This window comes from Brassica oleracea, chromosome C5, assembly GCF_000695525.1.
Source record: "Brassica oleracea var. oleracea cultivar TO1000 chromosome C5, BOL, whole genome shotgun sequence".
In the NCBI taxonomy this organism is placed as follows: domain Eukaryota; kingdom Viridiplantae; phylum Streptophyta; class Magnoliopsida; order Brassicales; family Brassicaceae; genus Brassica; species Brassica oleracea.
In genome coordinates this window covers 15,095,321-15,117,376 of record NC_027752.1, presented here as the reverse complement: position 1 = coordinate 15,117,376, position 22,056 = coordinate 15,095,321, and the positions used below count along the sequence as shown (strand labels likewise).

Sequence of the window (22,056 nt, the reverse complement as noted above, 5' to 3'; positions counted from 1 at the left end):
TAAATTGGATGAGAAGTTGCACAAAAGAAAAAGGATGATGGAGAGTTTACTCGTCGATCCAATGGTCCTGATTAGCATTTCCTCCAGGTTTGTCCTGGAGCAACACCTCTTTCTGCTGTTTCAGCTGGTTAACAAGCCTGCGGACGCTAGGAGGATCCGTGGGGGGTTTCTTCTCTTGGATTTACATCTCTGTTTTGGAACTAAGATACGGTTTAGGAGGAGGAGTCTTGTCTTGCAGTACCGCTAGCTCTTTTAGGCGTTTGTATGCTTTCTTCATTTCCTTCCTCTCTGCAAGGTACTCCATCTGGAAACAAACATCAAAAAATACATCAGCAAGAAGAAGAAAACATCTCAGCATCATTAAGATGACTGTGAAAAGAAAACACACAGTACATTAGCAACAGACATGGCGTCATCCTCGCTGATGCCATTCTTGGTCAGTTCAAGGACACGACAACCATATACCCGAGCTGGATCTGGAATAAACGCCTATATGGTGAAGCATATAATATTAGAGATAAATCCAGAAAGACACAAGAAACTTTTCCATTGAAGAGAGTCACATGGACAGTACTTAGTTCAGAACGCAAGAGACAAACTCATAATCAAAACCATGTTTGGTATAGATGCATAAAGATGGAGCCTTTACTTGATGGGGTCGACGAGTTTCGCTTCAGGATGCTTGCGTGCGAATCTACGAACGTAGGAATCTTCAGGGAGAACAATCTTCTTGAGGTTCCCATTAGAGCGAGGAAAGACAGGAGGTGGTGATCTGCCATTAACCCCACCACAACGCTAAGAAACTGAAACCATCTCAACTTTCTATGCAATCGAACCCGAAATAGAAACCCGATGAATCAATGAGGAAGTATCTAAGTGGAAAAACAGATGAAACGAGAAAGAGAGAGTTACGCTTCCATGGCTTTAAGCCAAACAGGCTCACGCATAGCCAATCCACCAACAAGCCTCCTGCTTTTGGATAGTAAATCTCCTTTCATCCACGACATGGTCTCTCGCTGACCAGATAGAGCTTTGCTTTGATCTGTAAATGTTTTTAATCCCGACGACGACGAGGGTTATCGCTTAAAACCTCTCACTCTCGGTTATGAATCAAACCGGGTCCATCACGGTCTATGATCGGTTATCTAGTTAGAAAGAGCGAACTCTCACGGTTCGATTCGGTTCAATTAAACAAAAACGGCGCCGTTGAGCGTTCATTTTACCTTTCATAATCTTGTCGAGTCTCCACTCTCCACTTCCGGCAGCTATTAGCTTTAGAGAGAAACTGCATCAACAATGGCGTTGAGACTGGCATCGCTAAAACGCGCCGCGGTTGAGTCATGCCGCATCTTCGAAACCCGAAGCTTCAGCCACGTCGCGGCTATTCCTCCGCCTTTTAACAGCGTCATCGATCGACCCATCGTTACGCCGCCGCTGATTTCACCTGAGTTCGATGAGAATCAGAGTCAATCGGGTTTGATCGATGAGAAGAGCTTCGGATTCGGGTTTCCTAGTTTCGCTTTCAGTGGATCCATGGACCTGATGGCTGTGCCCAAGAAGAAGGTTTGGGAAACCTTAGTCTCCCTTCATTGATTCTCTCCCTTCGTTTTCCACTGCTAAAAGATTGAAACTTTCTTTGGGCTTTGAGTTATTGTGACATCTGGGATTAGCTCGGATTCAGGGTTTCTCTAGGGTTTTAGGGGGACACGCTATTGGACTTGTTTCTGATAAAAGTTTTGCAATTTTAGATACAGTGTGTTATATTTCATCTCATAAATGTTGTCTTATTGGCTGCTTTTGAGTGTCCATGTTTAAACCGTTGCTTGTGTACCTTTGGGTTTTAGCTTACATTCTTAATTGATTTAGTTCTTTTATTTCATCTATAGTTTGTACCTTCTGGGTAGTTAGGAGTTAGTTAGTATCATATGAAAATGTGTACTTTTATGGTGGCCTTGTCCTACTGGAGAGTGATATAGTGGTTAATTGAAGCTGTTCTTCGTGAAACATGCAGGTTTCTAAACACAAGAGAGGGATAAGAAATGGGCCAAAGGCTCTTAAGCCTATTCCTGTCATCATCCGTTGCAGGTAAGACTTTGCCTTCCCTTGTTGCTTTATCTGTTTGATGGTTCTTAATCTATCCGTAGGTTTGAGTTTGGTATGAGATTTAGTTTTGAGGTTGTGAAGGATTTAATGTATGTCCCCTTTCTACCATCACTTGGCATTCAAGTATAAAGGTAATGAGTTTTATGGAAGACCTTGACTTCTTTGGCCTTAGATATGCTTGATTTAACACTCGTTTCATCCTCTCTGATCAGAATTTTATATATACCCCCGGTTTTAAGTGCACACATTCTTGTGTTTGCAGGAGTTGCGGGCGAGTCAAGCTGCCACATTTCTTCTGTTGCAGCGGTGAGCGGGTAAACCCCAGTGAGCAAGGCCACTAGAACTGCTCACCAAGATCTCCTATATGATTACTCCTTGTTGGATATCCAGAGGGGTACATCTTGGGTTTCTTAGTCCTAGACTCGAGTGATACTATAGACTTTGTTGACTCATATTATTTGGGTTTCAGCTGCAAGATCAATATGCTCATGCTTCTTTTTTTTGACAAGTTATGTTGTTGTCATTGCTTGTTGCAAAGTCTAGGACAGCTCATTTATATATGTGCTCTCAGACTTAAAATCAACATCTACTTAAATAAAGAAAAATCTTCCCATGAAACCATCAATGCAAGGTTTATAGGCTTTCTTTATAGGTTGGCCGTCTGAATAACCTCAGTCTCTTATAATGTTGTTTCATGGTAATCTTTTTTTATCATAAGCCCTGTTCTTTTCTTAGACGCAGCGTCCAGCGTCCGCGTTAAAGAAAATACAAAGGAAACAGTTTTTTTACGGCATCCTCATTTAATTGGTGTCAGCTGCGTTTTATAAAAAACCACCGCATTTTTTCTGACGCCGGATTTTACGGCGTCACAAATCCCCGTTAATTTTAAGTGGCCATGTTGTTAGCGTCTTATTCTATAGACAGTGAAAGGAATGAATCAAGTGTATTTTTTAAGACGCTAGACGCTGCCGCCGCGTCTGCAAAAAGAAGAGGGCTATAGTATATTGTGTGGTTACAATTTGATGCTCTCGCAGAGTGTGATCACAATTTTTGGTAAAACATATATATGACTCTTCTTTTCACTTGGAACCATACCATTTTCAGTTGCTTCTGGTTTCCTCAAATGTCACAGCAGAGAGCACAACAAAACCTAGGTAAGCTTGTTATATACTAAGCATCTAATTTTCATATCCTTACAAGGAGTCCCTAACAATACCAATATTAACACCTTGAGGAGAACCAATCCAAGAACTAACTATCTCGCCTCTCACTCTTCATCGTAGTTGAATGGCAAAGGAACTGATTTGAATGCTCTGAACTTCCCCACATTGTTCAAATGCTCGTTCTCTAACCTATGTTCACAAGTCATAACCCAAACAAAGCCAAAATAAGTAAACGAAATAATTTCTGACCAATTTATCGAATGGTTCTTGGTCAAGACGCTACCTGAAGAAATTCCAGATACCACGACGTATGATCTCGAGAATAGCAAGAAGAGCAACCATTATTTCTCTATGCAAGAATGGGATATTGAAATCCAGAACAGTCTGCAACCATGCCAACCTCAACACAACGTTTACCACCTAGAGCAAAGAGAAGAAAGAAACAAAATTAATAAGAAAACCTAAAATCAAGATTCATTTTGTTCTGTCTTAGTTTTCACCATTGCAACGTAGTATACGGATTTGTGAGGAACAAGAAGCTTCCCTCTCAACCAACTTTTAGATGATTTGTGAAGCAGTCCCCAATCAAACACAATGTCCCAATATGTGCCGTAAAAAGTTGCCAAGGCAGAGAAAAACCAAGCAGCGTTTCTCCAGGAGTTTCCTCTGTTCAGGCTATAAGCTGTTCTCAAGCACACAGCAACTATGGTCAAGAAATACTTGAGGGCATTGTAGCCTTCTGTTGAATCTTTCTCTTCGATTAGTCTCCGAACACACTGAAGGAAACGTGACCAGTAAGGAATCACAGCGACGATGAAGTAGAATGTGCTATAGACATGACTTGATCTGCAAGTGTTTTGTCTGAGCCTGAAGTCTCCCCAACCATAGTAACAAATGTAGAACTCCAAACTTCTCAGTGCTTGAACCTAAGAAAAAGGGTTGGTTATGAAGTTGGAACATTTTGAAAACATGATCATCAATGTGAAATGAATCTTATGAACCACACAAACCTGGCTTGTGAATTGGTCCGCCAAGAAAAAATCCGGAAGATTAATCTGCAAGTTTGATAAGAAGAATTTAAGAGATTTAACCAATGTTTAAAAAAAAAATAGATATGCGGTAATTAGACGCTTTATAAGAGATTATTGATAATAGGGGTGCCAAGACCGGTTTTTAAAACGTTTTAACCGGGATATTAAATGTCTAGGCCATTTTTTTTAACGTCTAGACCGATTTTTTAAAAAGGTTCAATAATCCGATTTCTCGCCTAAACCGATTTTTGAAACGGTGATTTAACATTGTTTTTAGTGGGATGTGCTTGAGTAGTTACCTTATAGAGCGGTGCAGCAATGCAGCGGAATACAACCATGATGAAAAAGAAGCGGCTTGACCGATAAAAGATGTTGAAGGGACATATAGTAATTAGTATCACTAGCTGAAAACATTGTACACAAGAGAGCTGTTACTACATTTATAACAGAATGATTTTAAGATTCTCGTGGTTGTAATGATGAACAACTTACACCAACAATAAAAAGTGGAAGAAGTTCAGTGATTGTCTTGTAATCATTAGTGTTAGGATCCATCTCCATGTCAAGGTTCATTATAACAGCAGCTAGAGCAAGCGTGTTGAGACCAAAGCTTAGAAGCAGAACATGTCTATAACCAAGCTCTGTTCCTTCTTTGAACCCGAATATGAAAGGGTAATTCACTCGATATCTCTTCCAAAAGTATATATTTGAAGCATACATGATCATGTGCAGGACAACAAATCCAAACAAACTGTAAAGAGGGAACATTGTCTCCATGTAAATGTTTTTTCCGTCTGCCCCCATTATATTACGAGCATGTATCAACAAGGCAAGAGCAATCACTAGAGAGACTGAGCAGCCAACAAAAAAGCCTGAGAAAATAAGAACAAATATTAGAGATCTTGAATCAATTTGTCATGAACTAAATGTTATTAAACGTTTTTAATTAGTTACCACTGGAAAACGTTGTCCGATGTTTTTCTTTCTTCACTTTTGGTCTTAAGAGATTCATTGCTTTGCTTCGGTTCGAGCTAGCGAAATACTCCACGAAGATAGACTCAACTCTCACCATAAGTTTGCGGATCTGTCCAACGTAAGTAAAGTTTATAGTAGTATTGAAAGAACATATAAAGCAAGTTTTTTTTAAAGAACATATTAAGTTTTATGTAGAGATATTGTAATAACCTCATCACAGATAGTGAGGTAGGACTTATCTACAGTCTCCATGTAAGTTTTTGCTGCATTTCTTGAAGCAATCTGATAGAGAATAAATACTGAAAACATTTTAATAAATATCAAGAAAACTTAGATACATATCTAGTTAATCAAGTTTTTTTTTTTTGATAAAAGTTAATCAAGTTTTTTATTACCTTATCATACTTCTTCATGATCTTTGAAATCGCCAAGGTGTTCAAGAAGCTGAATAAAACAAACAACCTGTTATGAGTTTTTCTTACGCGAGTGCTTAAGAAACAATATGCATACCTGTAATTGTTGAGATGTCTAAGCTTGCGATAAAACTTGATGAAGACATCCTTAAGACGTTCTTCTATTTTCTTGAGATTTTCTCTTGTGAATTTGAGCTCTTCGTGGCTAGAGAGCTTGAGGACGTTTCTAATCCTGGACAGAGGAGTTTCTTGATCTTTGTTTAGTCTGATACGTTCAAGAACACTTAAAGCCTCTGGCATGTTCCCTCTCGTTGAATCTCCATGGTTGGATACTATGATTCCCATCACGTCAGCTAACGTCTTTCCTTCAAGACCAAACACAAAAATATTCAAACGTTTTGTTCTTCTTTCATACTATACCCTAACAAACAAAATAATATGAGCGAACTTACTATGTTCCGTAGTATCCAAGGCATTCACATCGACTGATACTGTTTCAGAACAGATCCAAGACGAAGATGGTTGATCTACTTTGATTCTAAAAGCAATCAGAGCATCCATTTGCTTGTTCAAAACCATTGCCTCCTTCACCATTTCCTCCACTTTAGACTTGTAGAAATGGTTCACTTTATCGAACTCAAGATCTAGGGTTTTAAAGAACACAAGCTCTGGCTCTCTCCCAGCTTCTGCAACTCTCATGATGGACGTCTCGTATCTCTCAAACCCATCATCACCAATCATTTCACTCACCATTATGTCCTGGTTTTCAAGTTCTTCTGACGTGGCGACTCGGTTTGAACGGTTAGTCAGGCCGCTAAAGTTGCGGTGCACAGGTTGCTTGCGTGTTACGGCACCTGATCGCTTCCGTGCATTTTGGATTTCTTGGAGAATGGATTTGAGACAAGAATAATCCACGTAAGCTTGTTGCCATTCTGGAATCAGCTGCGCAGCAAACTCTTTCCCAAACTTCATTGTTTTGTTTTCTTCTCTTCTCTAGATTTCTATTTTAAAAACTCAAGAAACCAGATCATATCACAAAACCCTCTCTTTTGGTTGAGATTAATCTCTTTATGTACTTAACTGGGGAAAGTTGGCTGCTGAGTAAAGAATAAATATGAACAGATATTGAAGAATTGCAAGAAAAGGTTGAAGAAAAAGAGAAGAGTGGAATTGGCCAACGATTAGAATAAGAAAAAGTGGAATTAGTTAACCATGCAAATCTCGGAATCTATTCTATTCAACGAGTCTCTTCATATATACGTCCATTAGAGATTGACATCTATAGAAACAAAGGGTTATTGAGTCACATACAGCTTTTTTGGGGTCTAATCATATACAATTACAGCTTTGCAAATGGATTTAATTCCAAGTGAGAAAATTCAAAAGAATTGAACTGAATTTGGAAAAGACATTTGTTGTGGCGACGACGAAAATCAATAATTGGATTCTTTAATTACGCACGCATGCACGAAAAGTATTTTTCTAATATAAGTGGTTGGTCAAGTAATTTTTCATCAAAATACTATAATCAGATAAGAAAAAGGGACAAAATAGTATAAAGTTAAACGCGTTGCTGTTTTTTCTTCTGTTGTACTGTAAAACGAGTTAATATTAACTGTGTATGAGGCCTAGCTTAAATATCAGAGAACAACAAAGACATGTGCATCCAACAACTTCAATGCTAGTGAGTAGTGACTTTTCTTTTTTTTTACAGGGAAATTATTAGGGTGTATATCCATAAAACGGATCTCTTCTTTTGTTAAACACCCATAAACGGATCAATATTAACTATATGCACATATCAGTATTTACATCACGGTTGCATTTCTCATAACTCAAAGATATCCATATTTTGGGTCAATTAGAGATAGGGAGAAGAAATAAATTACTCAGATTGAGAAGAGAATATGTATTTGTGCATCGATTCAAGAGGATTGTCCCCATTTTAATTAACACAATATCAACATTTATAAAGATTACAGTAAATCATCTATAAATTAATAATGTTGGGACTTTGAAATTTTATTAATTAATAGAGATATTAATTTACAAAAAATTTCTTATTTAGATTTTTTATTTTAAGATATATTTATTCTATGATAAGAAAAATATTTAATTTTAGTTTATAGACATTAATTGTTAATTCTTGAAATTTGACATTTATATTAATTTTATTATATTATTTGGTGTATATAATATATATATTGTAAAGAACTTAAATTTGGTTTAAGATATAATATTGCTAAATCTCATCAAAAATATATTAAGTGTTAAGAAAATATAAAGATAATTTCATTGTGAATATAAAACAAATAATATAATAATAGGTTCTTATTTATATAAAATATGTATACATATAAATTATTAATTTATACTTTTAATGGGACCATATATTTTCATAGAATTTCTAAAATATTATTATCTTATTATTTTATCGATTGGTGTCAAATTCTGAAACGACCTAAATTGGGACCGGTAAAATTTATTAATTTATAGAGGTTCGATTGATTTTATAGTTAAAAACAAAGTTCACTGCATTAGTCTCCAAAAAATCAATAACACGATTTTTTTTTTGAGTTGAAAAAAAATCAGTAACACGAACTTCACTCACAAATCAATTTATACTACCCCTTTAGTTTTAGATGAAAATTTTATTAAGTTACAAAAAAAAAGTTTATTGCGCAGGTTCATTATGATCTAGTGTAGTGATTGGTGTGAGATTCTATGTTATCTTTTTAATTTTGATGGGATTGATTAGCACTAAACAATCTTTTTATTTAACTTGAGAGGCATTAAAAAGATAACTTAGAATCTATACTCATAATAATATGTTTAGTTAATCTTTACTATTAAAACGGAATTTTTTTAAAAAATCTACCTATGTAATGTTGTTGCACCGATTTAATTTTGACCCAACCTATTCTACACAACCAATTTTATATTTATAAACTTAATACATTATAATAAGGCCCACCAAAACAAGAAACCAATGACTATTATTTCCAAAACCAAACATATCACAAATGTAAATTTTACAACGGCATACACCAAAATAATTACGTTTAATGCTCTTAATTATGTAATAGGTTAGACATGCAATATTATAACCTCTCAGGTTCACCTCCTATTGCAATTACGTGATATGCTAACATATTCATATTGTATATGATTAAGTGTATCTTTGATAAAAAAATACTATGATTTCTTTCTTTAAGTGTTTCAGAAATGAGTTCAAAAAACAATTTCATAGTTTTGTTAAATATCTTTATGATAATAATTATATAAATTGCATTGTTATTAAATTTTGAATACTTTACATAAATAGATTAATATTACATTTTCAACAGAGATATAGGAACCACTATATTTTGAAAAAAAATCACATCTTTAAAATTTGTATATCTCTTCAAACATAGGAGCCACTATATTTGAAATCTATATTTATCAAAAAAAAAACAATTATATTTTTTAAAGGTTTGATTTTGATTTTTTTGGTTTTATAGATATAGGAACCTCTTAATTATTTGTGAATATCAATTTATTTTTGAGTTTTTTTTTGCTTTGGTTATGATTCAATGTTGGTTCTCGGTTTATAGTTCCATGTCAAACAAGGATGTTGGATGTTTTTTTTTGCTTTGGTTATAATTTTCACAATATCACATCATAAGACAGGTTATAACCTATAAATATAAATAAATCTTTGCGGTATATATTCCAAATATTTTCCCAAACTCAAATGGTAAGCATATCGGATCTGGACATATCAGTTCGGGTATTTAGGACCAAAAAAATTTTGAAATATCCAAAAATATAAATAATACTCGAAACACAAAAAAAATACTTAAAACTCCAAACAAATATCTGAAATGTTTAAATAACTAAAATACAAAATTTTATTCAAAATCTGACCCGATGAACCGAAAATACCCAAAATTTTATCTGAATACCCAACTTCTTTTTTTTTTAAATTGAAATTTTACTGAAACCCAAAAATATTGTAAACCCGAACACAAAACTTAAACAAATATCTGTAATACCGGAAACATATTCAAAATACTCAAATATATTTAATATACACAAAATAATTCCGATCAGGTCTCAGGTAGGACCCTAACTCAAACAAAAACCCGGGTCCAAAAGATATACCTAATAGGTAATTTTCTCTGAACCCGGACCCAAAATAAACCTATGTTTTTGAGTCGGCATTGGTTTGGTTTTTGGTTCGAACAAAATATCCAAGCTTAAGAGAAAGTTATATAAAAGTGTACATATAAAATCTCAGATAAACTACTCATGGAATATATAATTTTCAAGAATTCCTTTTTCTTTAATATAATACGACTTTATATTATAATATAATCTTAAAACCCGCGCTTTCGAAGCGCGGAACAAAATCTAGTAATTATTAAAATAAATGCTGAAGAAATTTCTATAACTGATTATGGCATTAGCTGTGAAATCTTGATTTTGTTGTTAAAATATCTGAATTCATGGAGAAAACATAAATGTAGATAGATTAAAATGATCTGGTTGAATATATCAGGGAAATTGTTCTTTTTCAAAAAAATATTTAGGAGACGTGACCAATCTATATATCCATCTAATAATATATAAGATAGCCTACAAAGATGAATATTTCTGGTATTTTAAAATTTCAAATTGTTTGAACAACCGAGAATCTTAATATCCTTTTTATGGGAAAACATAGATTATTTGTTGGATTTTTAAAGAAGATAAATTCATTCTATTCAAAATTTTAAATAGTAAGACACTGCCATTGATTTATTAACTAAATCATAGATTTTCAAAATAATTTTATATTGTATATTTTTTTTTAAAAACTCACATATATAAACGACTTTTCTATTGGATATTGAACGCAAAATTTCAGTTTTTGTTGGAATGTATATTAGATGTAATAGGAATGTGATGGAAGGATATGTTAATAATAATAGAACCAAATTCTCAAAAAAATAAAAATATAACCGACTGCAGTATTATAGATTTTGTGACATAGAATACGTATAGGGTAGGAAGAACTCGTATAAACTGATTATTGATGGGTTGTACAATTTAGTGGATCCTATATTTGAAAGATTCATTTATTTTATAAATGTATAGTATAAGGGATAAACGTGTAGGAGTTTCCATGATTGATCTAAATTTTCTGTTCCAATTATACATTTAATAAAATTATTAGTTATAATTAAATGATTGTAAATAACTCAAAAAAATTAAAGGCATAATTCTAATGGGGATTCTGCTTTAATAGTGTACATATAACACGCGAATCACAATAATACACCACAACATGCTGTCTAATAACATGTGCAATTGGAACGGTTGAACATGCCCGAAATATAAAAATAAGAAACAATAAGCAAAAAATAAGCAAAAAATTAAGAACAAATTAAGAATTTATAAAAAATATATAAATAAATTATGATAAAAACTTTTAAATTTTAGATATATTGCTAGATTAGAGCTTATAATTTTAAAGAAACATCAAACATAATTATTAACTTTTAAAATTTCTTCATTAAATCGTTAAATACACTATTAATATTTTTTTGAACAGGATCTAGAAATAATTTGAGACGGTCCTGCACCACACATTGCCCAACGATCCGCCCATTCCGATTATAACATTCTTGCAATTTTTTTTTAAATATTTATTCTATTTTCTGGCCAATGACTCTATAATTATGTAAGTTGTTTGAGTGCTCTAAACATCTACCCTAAGTAAAGGAAACAAATTCACAATTCGATTCCGATGAAACGAGTACTCTAAACATTATATAAAGCAGAGTTCATCGGATTTGTATAGTTCATCAACTTGAGTTCATAAACTCTTCGATTCAAAGTAGGTATGCTGACTGATTGTCCGATTCCGACTAACGGAGAACGCACGCCGGCGGACCGATGCATAGACTTTGCACTCGGTTTCACACTTTGCTTGGTCATCGTCATCCTGATTCACTATCTGAAGCGGTGCTGCAAGGTAGACAGCAGGATGGAGTGGAGCTTCTCAGCTCCGGAACAGATCCAGCAGCTCCTGAAGATGAAGTCGTATGATTGTCTTGATGCTTATATACATGGGTGAGGCAATACATGATGGCTTGTCTTGTGCTTCGAGAAGAATATATAAAAATATTTCAACTTGGTATTAAGCAAACTTCTTTGACTACTTTTTTACTTATTACTTAGACATACTATTGTAATTATAGTACTAAAACTTGATCCGTATAACCGTGTGTTTTTTAATTATTTATATACTTAAATATTTTAGTTTATACTCCCTCTTGATACAAATATATGATGTTTAAGGTTGTTCACACATACTAAGAGAAATTAAATTTTACTTTTATCTATTACTTTTTGGTTTTTCTTTTAGTTAGAAAATATTAAAAAATATTTATTTGTATTCAAATAAAAAGACAAAATATTATAATAAATTTATGTAAAAATTGATAAAATTTTATAGAATGGTCCAAATTAAAAAATCACGCATAAAAAATTTATCACTACAGTATATATATATTAAGCGATTTATTATAAAAATAGTATATGGTTGAATCTATAGTATTGGATTTTAAAATATTATATATTTATCAATACATGTTTGTTAACAAAATACCTATATAAATATTGATACATGTATAATATCTTACAATATTAAAAGGAGAATAAGCTCAAATGAGAGCTATGCCACATAGGATTAAAAAATCGACCAATTATGAAGCTCTATTATGCCATGTCACTCATTTTGCAGTCGAAATAGAATGTTAACTCTCATATGGGATGATAATAATGAAAATTGGCCCATCACTAAAGAGTCGAGCTCTCCATCCAATTTCAATTTCCATCACCTTAGTCTCTGGCTCTTACAATTCACGGGCGACATTTCCAATCGCTGCAATTAACCGTTTAATTATGACCCATTCAATGTCATTCAGTTACATTGTTTAATCCTACCTTCATGACTCACTTGCTCTCATTCTGATTTTTCTCTTCATCTCCCCAGAGTGCTTTCAGATGTGAGAGATGAAATATAAATATCAAAACTCTCTGCTTACAAAATAAAAATAAAAGTTGCATCCAAGAGGAAGAAATAAAGAAGTTCGAGTTTTAGGTCTTTTAGTTCTTTGATTCTTCTACTCTTCTGATTTTATTATTTTTCCATTCTTTGATTCTTTATTTCAATTAGGTTCTTTGAGAGGCTTCAGGTAATTCTAAGACGAGGGATATGCTCTTATATCTTTGAGATCCTCTTCACTTGCTCAAAAATCTCTTCCCTTACAAATATGGATCTCCTTGGTCGTTTATTTTCGTATTTAGCTGTCACTGCTATCACAAAGATTGAAAATATATGTTCTCTCTGTGTGTCATAGATCATTTGATTTGATTTGTAATTTGAAATTGCTCAGACTTTTCTCAGTTTTACACTATTGCGAGGGAATTTCAAGACTCAGCAGATTACTCAAGTATAAGCTTAATAATAATAATAAAAAAAAATATTACCATGTTTGATGTGTGTTTTGCTTCTCTGATCCAGCTATGGTTTTTATGACGATGTTTCAGGAAGTACGAGAATGCACTTGGACCTTTTCGATTATCTTCCCCTCTTCAGACGTAATTTTCAACTACACCATTTATCACCTTCTCCCTTTTTCCTGCCCAGGTCCTTAGTTCGGATTGAATTTGAATATGAGTTTTTGATGGGTCTCTCCCTCCTTCCGCTCTCAAGGTTCAAGTGCTAACTTCCAAATTACTATTAGGTTGTTTTCTCAAAGAACAAAATAATAACTTATTGGTTATCTATTTGGAGTATGTCTAGGTGCAACACGAAGGACCAATTTGTGATTTATGGTCTGGTCCCCTTGATCGATGTGGGTTATCTCCACTTGGTGATGGTTATCATTTGGACAGCTCAATTTCAGTGACAACAATGGACGCAGTCTCATAACAAGAGCACATCAGCTTCTCATGGAAGGATTTAACTGGTGGCATGTCATGTATGCTCATCTCAATTGCTCAAGGCTCTGCCAAAGGCATGATTGGTCAGTCTATCTTATCATAACTGTGGATTGAATCACTGATCTTTCAAAAAAATTATGGTAACAGGAAAAGAATGTGGTGACAGTGTTTAGTGCACCAAATTATTGCTACCGGTGTGGAAACTAAGCAACAATTCTAGAGATATGAGGAGCAGATTTCCTCCAGTTTGATCAAGCTCCTCGACAAGCCGAGATACCGCTGATCCTAAAACCTACACAACGGCAACTGATCAGCATGGAAAAGAGAATCAGGCTGGGTTACTAAACACAACCGAGAGCTTTCCTTTATCTCCATCTGGTATGTTTCTAACATCAATATTCTCCAAGCGAACTAGCATGTCTTTAAAAAAAACACAAGACTGAATTATAAACAATAAGAAACCCTAAAGAAACTAACTTAACAACTTCCACCTCTTGAAATTGAATTAGATGTAGGGAATTCTCTTTTGCGGTTGATTCTTTGGCAAAACATTAGAAGCATAAGGCAAAGTTGTGTCCTGTGCATGTATATTGCACCGGCTTTCCAGTAACTTCTACCAAATGTTTCCTCCCATTGTGCAGTTGTATTATAAACTAAGTATCGAGGTTGTTACCTTTTCCTCGGTTAGAATCTTTGTAATCATGCTTCTCCAAATTATTACAGTAAGCTACCGGGTGGAACTGATGTGTGTGCCAAATAAGATCAACATCATAAGTCGGAAAGCAAAACCATTTCAAAAAATATTCCACAGAACCGTTCTCAGTTTTTTACATATAGAAACATCGTGGATTGTTTCCTTAGTCTCGCTTATTTTAAAACAGAACCAAAACTGGAGAAAACAACAAGTGATCAAAGCTCTGAGCTTTATTCAAAATGTCTCAATAAATTTACCATATTGAACTTAAATTGGATTTTTTCCCGAAAATGAGAATTTTTTATACAAGAGGAACTTCAGGGTTTGGCTTGGTTAATCTTCTGGTCTTTTTCTGTGCTGAGAAAACATAGACCAGACAGCAAAGAATAAGGACATATTGGCTTCTTGGGATGATGATGATGATGTGTAGGTCTGCCATTGCCATGAGGAGCACGACAAAGAAATATAATAACCACAATTCTTTAAACTCTGATTAGTCTTAAAATTAGGCTAAATTGTTTTCACTGCGAGAAAAAGAAATCACAAGAAACAGAGCAGGGGAACAAAGGAAGTATAGTAATAGAGAAACTAGATTTTACCGTGAACTGAACCAGCATTCATGAGTAAAGCGTTAGTTCTTTTATGTTTTGTTGTCTGACTTGGGTTGCCTAAATCATCTTCAGTGACAACCTGAATATTTTGCGTTGTACCTGCAAGAGTAGCAGGGAAAAAGATTCAGGTATTCGTTTCATGTATACAAACAAGGTTTTCATCAAATACGAGGAAACACAGAAATGATTAATTTAATTACATTGGAAATGCATAACACAAAGGAAACGCGTCGTTACATCTAAATGTAGTTCCCTTTGTTAAATCAGTGTCTCGTGAAAGATTATATGTTCATATAAATAATTGTACTATACTTTTTTTTGGAGCAAATTGTACTGTACTTTTAGAATAAGAAATAGAAATAACTTGAAGCCTTTTTCAAAAAAAAAGAAAGAAATAACCATTAAAAATAATCTTAGTGACATGTTTTGTTGGATGATGTGCAAAAGAAATTGACATCCGAAAACTGTTTAGAAAACCAAACAATAATAAAAAATCTGCACGTAGAAGATAGTTAAAGTAATTTTCACGAAGTTTTGGTTTAAATAATAATAAAAAACTATATACAATATATTGTAAGTAAAGTGGTAAAATAATTTTTGATGTAATATTATTGCCAATAATGTAATCTACAGTATGTTTCTATCAATATTTCATTTTTGCATTCCCATAATTTTTTTTTTCGTTTTATAATTTTTTTTATAAAATATATGACATATGTATTATACATTCAAATACATAATTGGCAGTTTTAAAGTTAAAATACATTCATATAATTATAAAGTAATATAATCGAAGCTACCTTTGTAATAGTTGAATCTAGGTCGCAATGAGCTCCAACAAACTGGTTAGGGTGTGGCTTTACGTGCTCTAGAAACCACTGAAGCTCACATTGGGTGATTTTAAAATTTGTTTTTTTATTATTATTATTGGAGACTATAACATGACGATGAGGAAGCTGAATAAAAATAAATAAATCTTAGTTACCATCTAAATATAGATATGTTATCTTCTTATCTAGATGCTTATGTAAAACATATGTTAAATTAAGAATTAATCTTTGTTTTAGTTTAAAAATCATTAAATTCTCTTTTTAGTTTTATTGGCTTACGTCTTCAAAATAAAATACAAACAAACGTGTAAGCATAATTTTTTTGGTTTAATTTAACCGATTGATTAGGTTCATCAGTTTCACAAAAAGTATGGTTATACAATATTGGTTTGATATACACAACAAAACTATGTTATTAGCTTAACCAAATAAACTAAAAATAATTCTAGCTAGATTATTACAATAAAAATTAGTTAAACCAAAATTTTGGTTTAATATAGATACCAAAATTCTCTTACAGTCAGTTTAAAAAACAATTCTCTTACAGTTAATGAAAATGAAGTTCTAATGAATTAATTACTCACTGATTCACAAATATGCTAATATTTATATGGGATGAACTACCAACTTCTTTCAAATAATTATCAAAGCAACAGCCAAAAAAATTATAAATGTAAAAAATATTTCATTAACCATGTAAGTTATATTTTAAAACTAATCAAAAGAATACAAAAAGTTATTGTTCGTCTCAACATCATCCAAAATATTTTACAACAACTTCATAAACATTATTCAAAGCTTCAAAGAAAAAATTAAAACTAAATAGAAAGCAAAAAAAACATCAAACTACATTATTCATGTTTACGGTGTTAGATGTGTTATTTTTTCTTATTTCAAAAATTATGAACCTACTTTATACTAACAAAAACTTTGTGATGGAAAAGTAAAAAATTAAAAGTCATAGTAAAAATTCAGAAAAATTAAAATAATGTACAAATATTCAGTTAAAACTGGTAAAAATACAATTATAAATATTTTAAGAAAATAAATACAAATAACAAATGTCGCCTATTAATTACAAATATAAAAGCAATAAATTTAAATATATTATCCGCGCGTAGCGCCGGTCACGATTCTAGTAATTAATAATAATAACATTATTATGCAAATACAATAGTGTTAGGATTTTAATATTTGATTCGATTTTATTATTTGCAAGGTAAAATTCTAACATTATTGTATTTGCATAATAAATATTATTATTATTATTAATTAGATCAAATACAAGTATAAACTCTAGAATAATTAAATGTTATTATTATTAAGTAGCTTATAAATGGTTATATGCAAATATATTTATATATTGATGGAATATTATATTTTCGAAATTATGCATTTCTTATAATATCTTGATGGAATAAAAAGAGAATTAAATAGGTCGTTAGAATTTTATCACGAACATACAAAAAAAAATATAATCAATTTTTTAGGAATAGTCCATTTAAAATATCACGCACGAAAAAATTATGACTTCTATTTTAATAATATAGATAGATAAAACAGATTTTTATATTAAAAAGCCTACACATCATAGAAAGCGTGGGAGAGACTTTCTGTAACACCGACACTAAGATATATTTTCCATTTTTCTCTTCTTTCTTTGTTTACTAGAATTATATTTTCCTTTTGTTTGTTTTCTGTTAAGTTTCTGAGAAATTTTCAATTTTCATTTTTCCGGCTTTTATAATTAAAAATATATTTGGTTTAGTGGTTTAACTCAACCTGGGAAGTCATGGGTTCGTGTGCCGCTGGGAGGTGATTATCTTGAAGGGTCTTCGGATCCAATAAGGAGAAGCTTACTAACGTGTGGCCACTGATAGGATTTACATAGGGTGATCACCAGCCTTCCTGGATGCTTCGGCGGGCTCCCCGGCTAAGCTCCGGTGGACGGTCATTGGCGCTAATCGAATCATCTCGAGGTTCTGGATACCAGGATCATAAAAAAAAAAATATATATATATATATATAAGCAAACTTGATTTTTTAAAACAAACTTCATTTTAAAGCAAACTTCATTGAAGCGCCTTTTTGTGAACCACGTACTAACCAAAGAAAAATATTCATCTTCATCTGAAAAAAAATTATTGGAAAGGCAATAAACGTGATTAAATCCCTTTATAATGTAAAAAAATATTGTAATATTGTTAACAAAACTCGGGATAGCACCATCCTCCTGATAACAAATTATTGGCAAAAACGAACTTTAATATTAATGTAGACTTCATCATCGATTTCCATGAAATCGCGTTTGTCCGATTATATTTAATACTCCATCCGTTTCAAAATAGATAATGTTGTGAAGAGTTTTTGATGTTTTAAAATACATAATGTTTGATATTTTTAAATTAGTTTAAATTTTATTGAAAACTGTGTGATCAATGATATTTTCTAATATTTTTTATGATAGGCTGAATTATGTTTATTTTATATTTTTAGTGTTATTTTTTAGGAAAAAATGTATATCCTAATTTTTGTGATTCCTTCCAAAACATCGACTATTTTGAAGTAGTTTAGAAACGTTTTTCAAAAGTTTGTTTTGACTTTATTAATACGATGTATTTGTTTACTACGTATTTGAGTAATTCATAGACACGATTGAATAGAGGAAATGTAGACGAAAAATAAAGTCAATTCGATGGATTTTCCTAAGGTCTGAGGGGTGCCGTATTTGTCGTTGAAAGCAAAAGTCCGAGATTCATTTAGCTGCTACATGTTTTAGAATAAACATAGAACTGAAAAATTCAAATTTATTCTCATATATTTATACTAAATTACGTACAGCTAGAGAACATCATATGTAGTTTGTCAAAAAAAAAAAAAAAAAAAAAAAAAAAAAAAAAAAAAAAAAAAAAAAAAAAAAAAAAAGAAAAGAGAACATCATATGTGTGGCTTGTATTGTAAGTTCGATCCTAATCTTTGACTCTCCTTTTTCTTTTATGGGTTTGTAACGGGAACGTACATTAGGTCACGGGCCTCATGGCTGACTTCTCCACGTACGCGCCAATATTATTTCGTTATTTCTCATTAAGAGCATCTTTGTCCCATAAAAAAAAGAGTGTTCAGAGGCTGAGATCCCACCAAAAACCCAAGCACCGCTGTTTCTGTCTGCTAACTAAGCGTTGTGTTTGCTTTGTTGCTTGTACTGTTTGTGTATCCTCTTCTACGTTGATTACGTTACATATTATTTTGACCAAAACGTTACACATAATTTTCTTAACCAAAACGTTTAACCAAAACGCTATATATAAGGCCGAACGTTCGACTAGACGTGCCTAACTAAGTTTTGAACATTATCGTATAAATCGATTTCTTACAACTATTTGATACGCTGTACCATGTTCAACGACATGATCTCTGTACTCAAAATCATATATCATTTATAGTAAAAATAGTCACACACACTAATCTTAAATCTGAGTTATCTCAGCTGGTTTAGCAAAGCAGCGTTGAGAAAGAAAGACGGACATCCAAATATTATCTTTTCACTGGCAGTGAGGACGACCTTGAAAGTGATTCTGTGGTTTCTGTCTGTAACTTTGAGAAAGTCGTTGGCGATGTTGACGCACAAGGTTGCAAGAGGGGTGTTCCAACCCGACTAGAATTTTCATTAGCTACTGTGATAGAAGCTTCCCAGTTTTTAACAAGCTCCAGCTCATGATCAGTACCTTGAGCTGGAGAGGTTTCAGGAACATCATCAAGCACTTGATGATCGTATTCTTCAACTGATGCGATTGTGCTTGTTTCTGTTCGAATAGTCGAATCATCTCCATATAAACCATGCCGTCTTCTTCTTCTGGTTGCTTTTCCCCAACCGTTTATTGTATCTCTTACCCTCTGAGGTAACAACGCTGCCTTGTAATTTGTTCCCATCTAGAAATAACATATGAAATCCATGATCATTTAGCTTGTGAGTTTTAAGCATTAACAAAGGTAGAAGCGCTAAAGGTCATGTTACCTGAGTGACAAGTGCATAGAGTGGCAATGTGCTGTAGCTACATAAAAACTGTCCAGCAAACCTACAAAAACATGCAATGTTGACCATCAATCTCTAAGAAAATATACACAACCGTATCATGATGGCTTAATGGAGGAAACTTGATTACCCTAGAATTAATCGCAAGTAGACAAGTAAATGATTCCTAAGGAAGCAAGAGTTGTATCCAAATTGCCACTGAAGAAACAAGAATAGATTATGTCAGTGTAAGAACACATTTTTAAATCGTATGACTATAAAATACTATATGTTTTTAAATCATATAGAGCCATAAGATGAGAGATAGACAAAAACTTACCCAAAACCAGAAGAACGAAGCCAGCTCAAAGGCATTCTGTAGGCAATATAATGCACATAGGTCATATATCTACTAAATCAACAAAAAAGAAGAAGATCATTTGTGACTATTAAAGGTTCAAAAGATTTGGCACACCTGAAACTGAATGAAGTGGATAAGGGATAAGAGTAATTCTGGTTTCTTGAACCAGAAAAGTTCATCACGAGGTCTCAATTTAACACCAGAAGCATATTCTGTTATCCCAGCGTTCTCCAATACTAAAGTTGCGATTACATGTTGCAACTTTGCACCAACGAAAAGAACAAGCTGTTGAAATAAAAAAGGTGCAAACCATAGCTCAATAGACTAATCATATGAGACTCAATATCCAAAAAAAAAAGAGAAACATAAAATGAAAAATAGTTCTTACAGCTATTGGAATGATTGCTAACCAGAAATAAAGATTTGACCCTGCAATAGCATATCCAAATAAACGCTTAGACCACACAAGAATAGAGTATAAATAATTGCATCTAGAAGATTACTCACTAATAATAGAGAAACAACAACGAACAACATGCATGTGTTACCAAACCCTTGTTTCCAAGAAAAATAGCATTCATGTGTAACATGTGTTAGAAAAATACGCACAAGAACTAGTCACCATGCATGCATTTATATTTTATGAATTTAAATTTTCTAACGCTAAAAAGGAAAAAAGTTAGCATTTTGCATTATATTTTTGGGGTTTTTGCCAAAACTAACCCACAACTTGATTTTAATCCCAAACCTATACCCAAACTTGAATCAAATGCAAAACTAACCTAAAAGCCTAGTGAAATTACAGCTCAACCCCTTGTGACCAAACAAAATAACAGAAGCCATTTTTACGAATATAGCCCCAGTAAATCGTCTGAGTCGTCTGAGATGTTGGAAGTCGTCTGGACGACTGAAGTGTAAGTCGTCTGGTACCAGTTTATTTTAAAAATAATTTATAAATCTTGTAAAAAAATATTTTGATGCGTGAAAAATAAAAATCAAGTAATTATAAACAGTTTTAAGTGATATAAATTAAGATATGATAAAATTGATTTGTTTTGAAGATAGATGAGTGGAAGTAGTGAATCATGAAATACTTTGGTTTAGGAGTTTGGCAAACATATGTTGTAGTATTGTATGTATTGTTAGGGTTAGATTTTGGAAAACTAAAATGTTTTTTTCAAAAATTAGTTTTCACCTATAGTAAACACTTTTCAAGTTTGATTTGATTTTATGAAGTCTTTAATTAGATAATTAAGTTTAGGGGTTATGTTTAAGGTGTGTATGACTTATATTTCAGTCGTCTGTTGAATAATTTACTCGGACGACTTACATTTCAGTCGTCTGGTGAAGAAATTAAAACAGACGACTTACATGTAAGTCGTCCAAATATTCCCGCCTAAAATTTTTTAAAAAAATTATTTTCCCGCTTAAATAATTTAAACCAGACGACTTACTTGTAAGTCGTCTGGAAAGTCTTCTATTTTAGTTTCCCGCTAAAAATATTTAATTTCCCGCTAAAAATATTAAACTCTTCTGGACGACTTACATGTAAGTCGTCTGTTTTAATTTCTTCACCAGACAACTGAAATGTAAGTCGTCCAGGAAGTCGTCTCAGTAAAAAATATTTAATCTAATTGGATTTTTTGTCTCCCTATATAAAGAAAAATTTACACATTCTCCCTCCTCCTCTCAAATGGCTGCAACAAAAATGTAATGTTCATCATTCTAAAACTCTCCAACCTCTCTCTAATCTCTTTGACTTGAAAACACCAAACTTTATATAAATTTTTCAGTTTTGTCTCATGTATTTCTTACTAATCTATCTCTTTTACAGGTTTTTAATCAAATGGTACTCATCTTCCACTAATTTAAAGGTAAATCTATTA

The 22,056-nt window shown here is 32.8% G+C and overlaps 3 protein-coding genes and 1 pseudogene across 4 annotated transcripts in view; 1 reads left to right on the top strand and 3 right to left on the bottom strand.

The window, feature by feature from the left end:
• Positions 1–33: 33 nt before the first annotated feature.
• Positions 34–1,168, bottom strand: LOC106343248 (annotated as a pseudogene).
• A 72-nt stretch (positions 1,169–1,240) lies between these two features.
• Positions 1,241–2,721, top strand: LOC106343247. Of its 2 annotated transcripts, XM_013782410.1 has the most exons (4): positions 1,241–1,563; positions 2,012–2,085; positions 2,145–2,234; positions 2,366–2,721. In XM_013782410.1, exons 1-3 carry the CDS (start codon positions 1,297–1,299, stop codon positions 2,230–2,232), a joined length of 429 nt encoding a protein of 142 aa, XP_013637864.1. In that variant the 5' UTR covers positions 1,241–1,296; the 3' UTR covers positions 2,233–2,234; positions 2,366–2,721. The 2 variants fall into 2 exon arrangements, with proteins under 2 accessions (XP_013637864.1, XP_013637866.1); XM_013782412.1 differs by lacking the exon at positions 2,145–2,234 and having other exon boundaries at positions 1,243–1,563.
• A 649-nt stretch (positions 2,722–3,370) lies between these two features.
• LOC106293847 (phosphate transporter PHO1 homolog 8) lies at positions 3,371–6,657 on the bottom strand. The gene is made up of 11 exons (XM_013729483.1): positions 6,138–6,657; positions 5,783–6,050; positions 5,668–5,716; positions 5,483–5,554; positions 5,252–5,381; positions 4,790–5,169; positions 4,597–4,701; positions 4,277–4,321; positions 3,767–4,192; positions 3,550–3,686; positions 3,371–3,455 (listed from the first exon to the last, which is right to left on the bottom strand). The coding sequence occupies exons 1-11, from the start codon at positions 6,655–6,657 to the stop codon at positions 3,371–3,373; spliced, it is 2,217 nt and encodes a 738-aa protein (XP_013584937.1).
• A 12,674-nt stretch (positions 6,658–19,331) lies between these two features.
• The window catches only part of LOC106294092 (MLO-like protein 14), a 12,707-nt gene continuing 9,982 nt past the window's right edge, over positions 19,332–22,056 (bottom strand). Inside the window, exons 11-16 of the mRNA XM_013729705.1 lie at positions 20,559–20,599; positions 20,285–20,455; positions 20,150–20,185; positions 19,961–20,028; positions 19,813–19,873; positions 19,332–19,727 (exon numbers count right to left, since the gene is read on the bottom strand). Of these exons, the coding sequence (XP_013585159.1) occupies positions 19,332–19,727; positions 19,813–19,873; positions 19,961–20,028; positions 20,150–20,185; positions 20,285–20,455; positions 20,559–20,599 (773 nt within the window). The remainder of the gene's footprint in view (positions 19,728–19,812; positions 19,874–19,960; positions 20,029–20,149; positions 20,186–20,284; positions 20,456–20,558; positions 20,600–22,056) is intronic.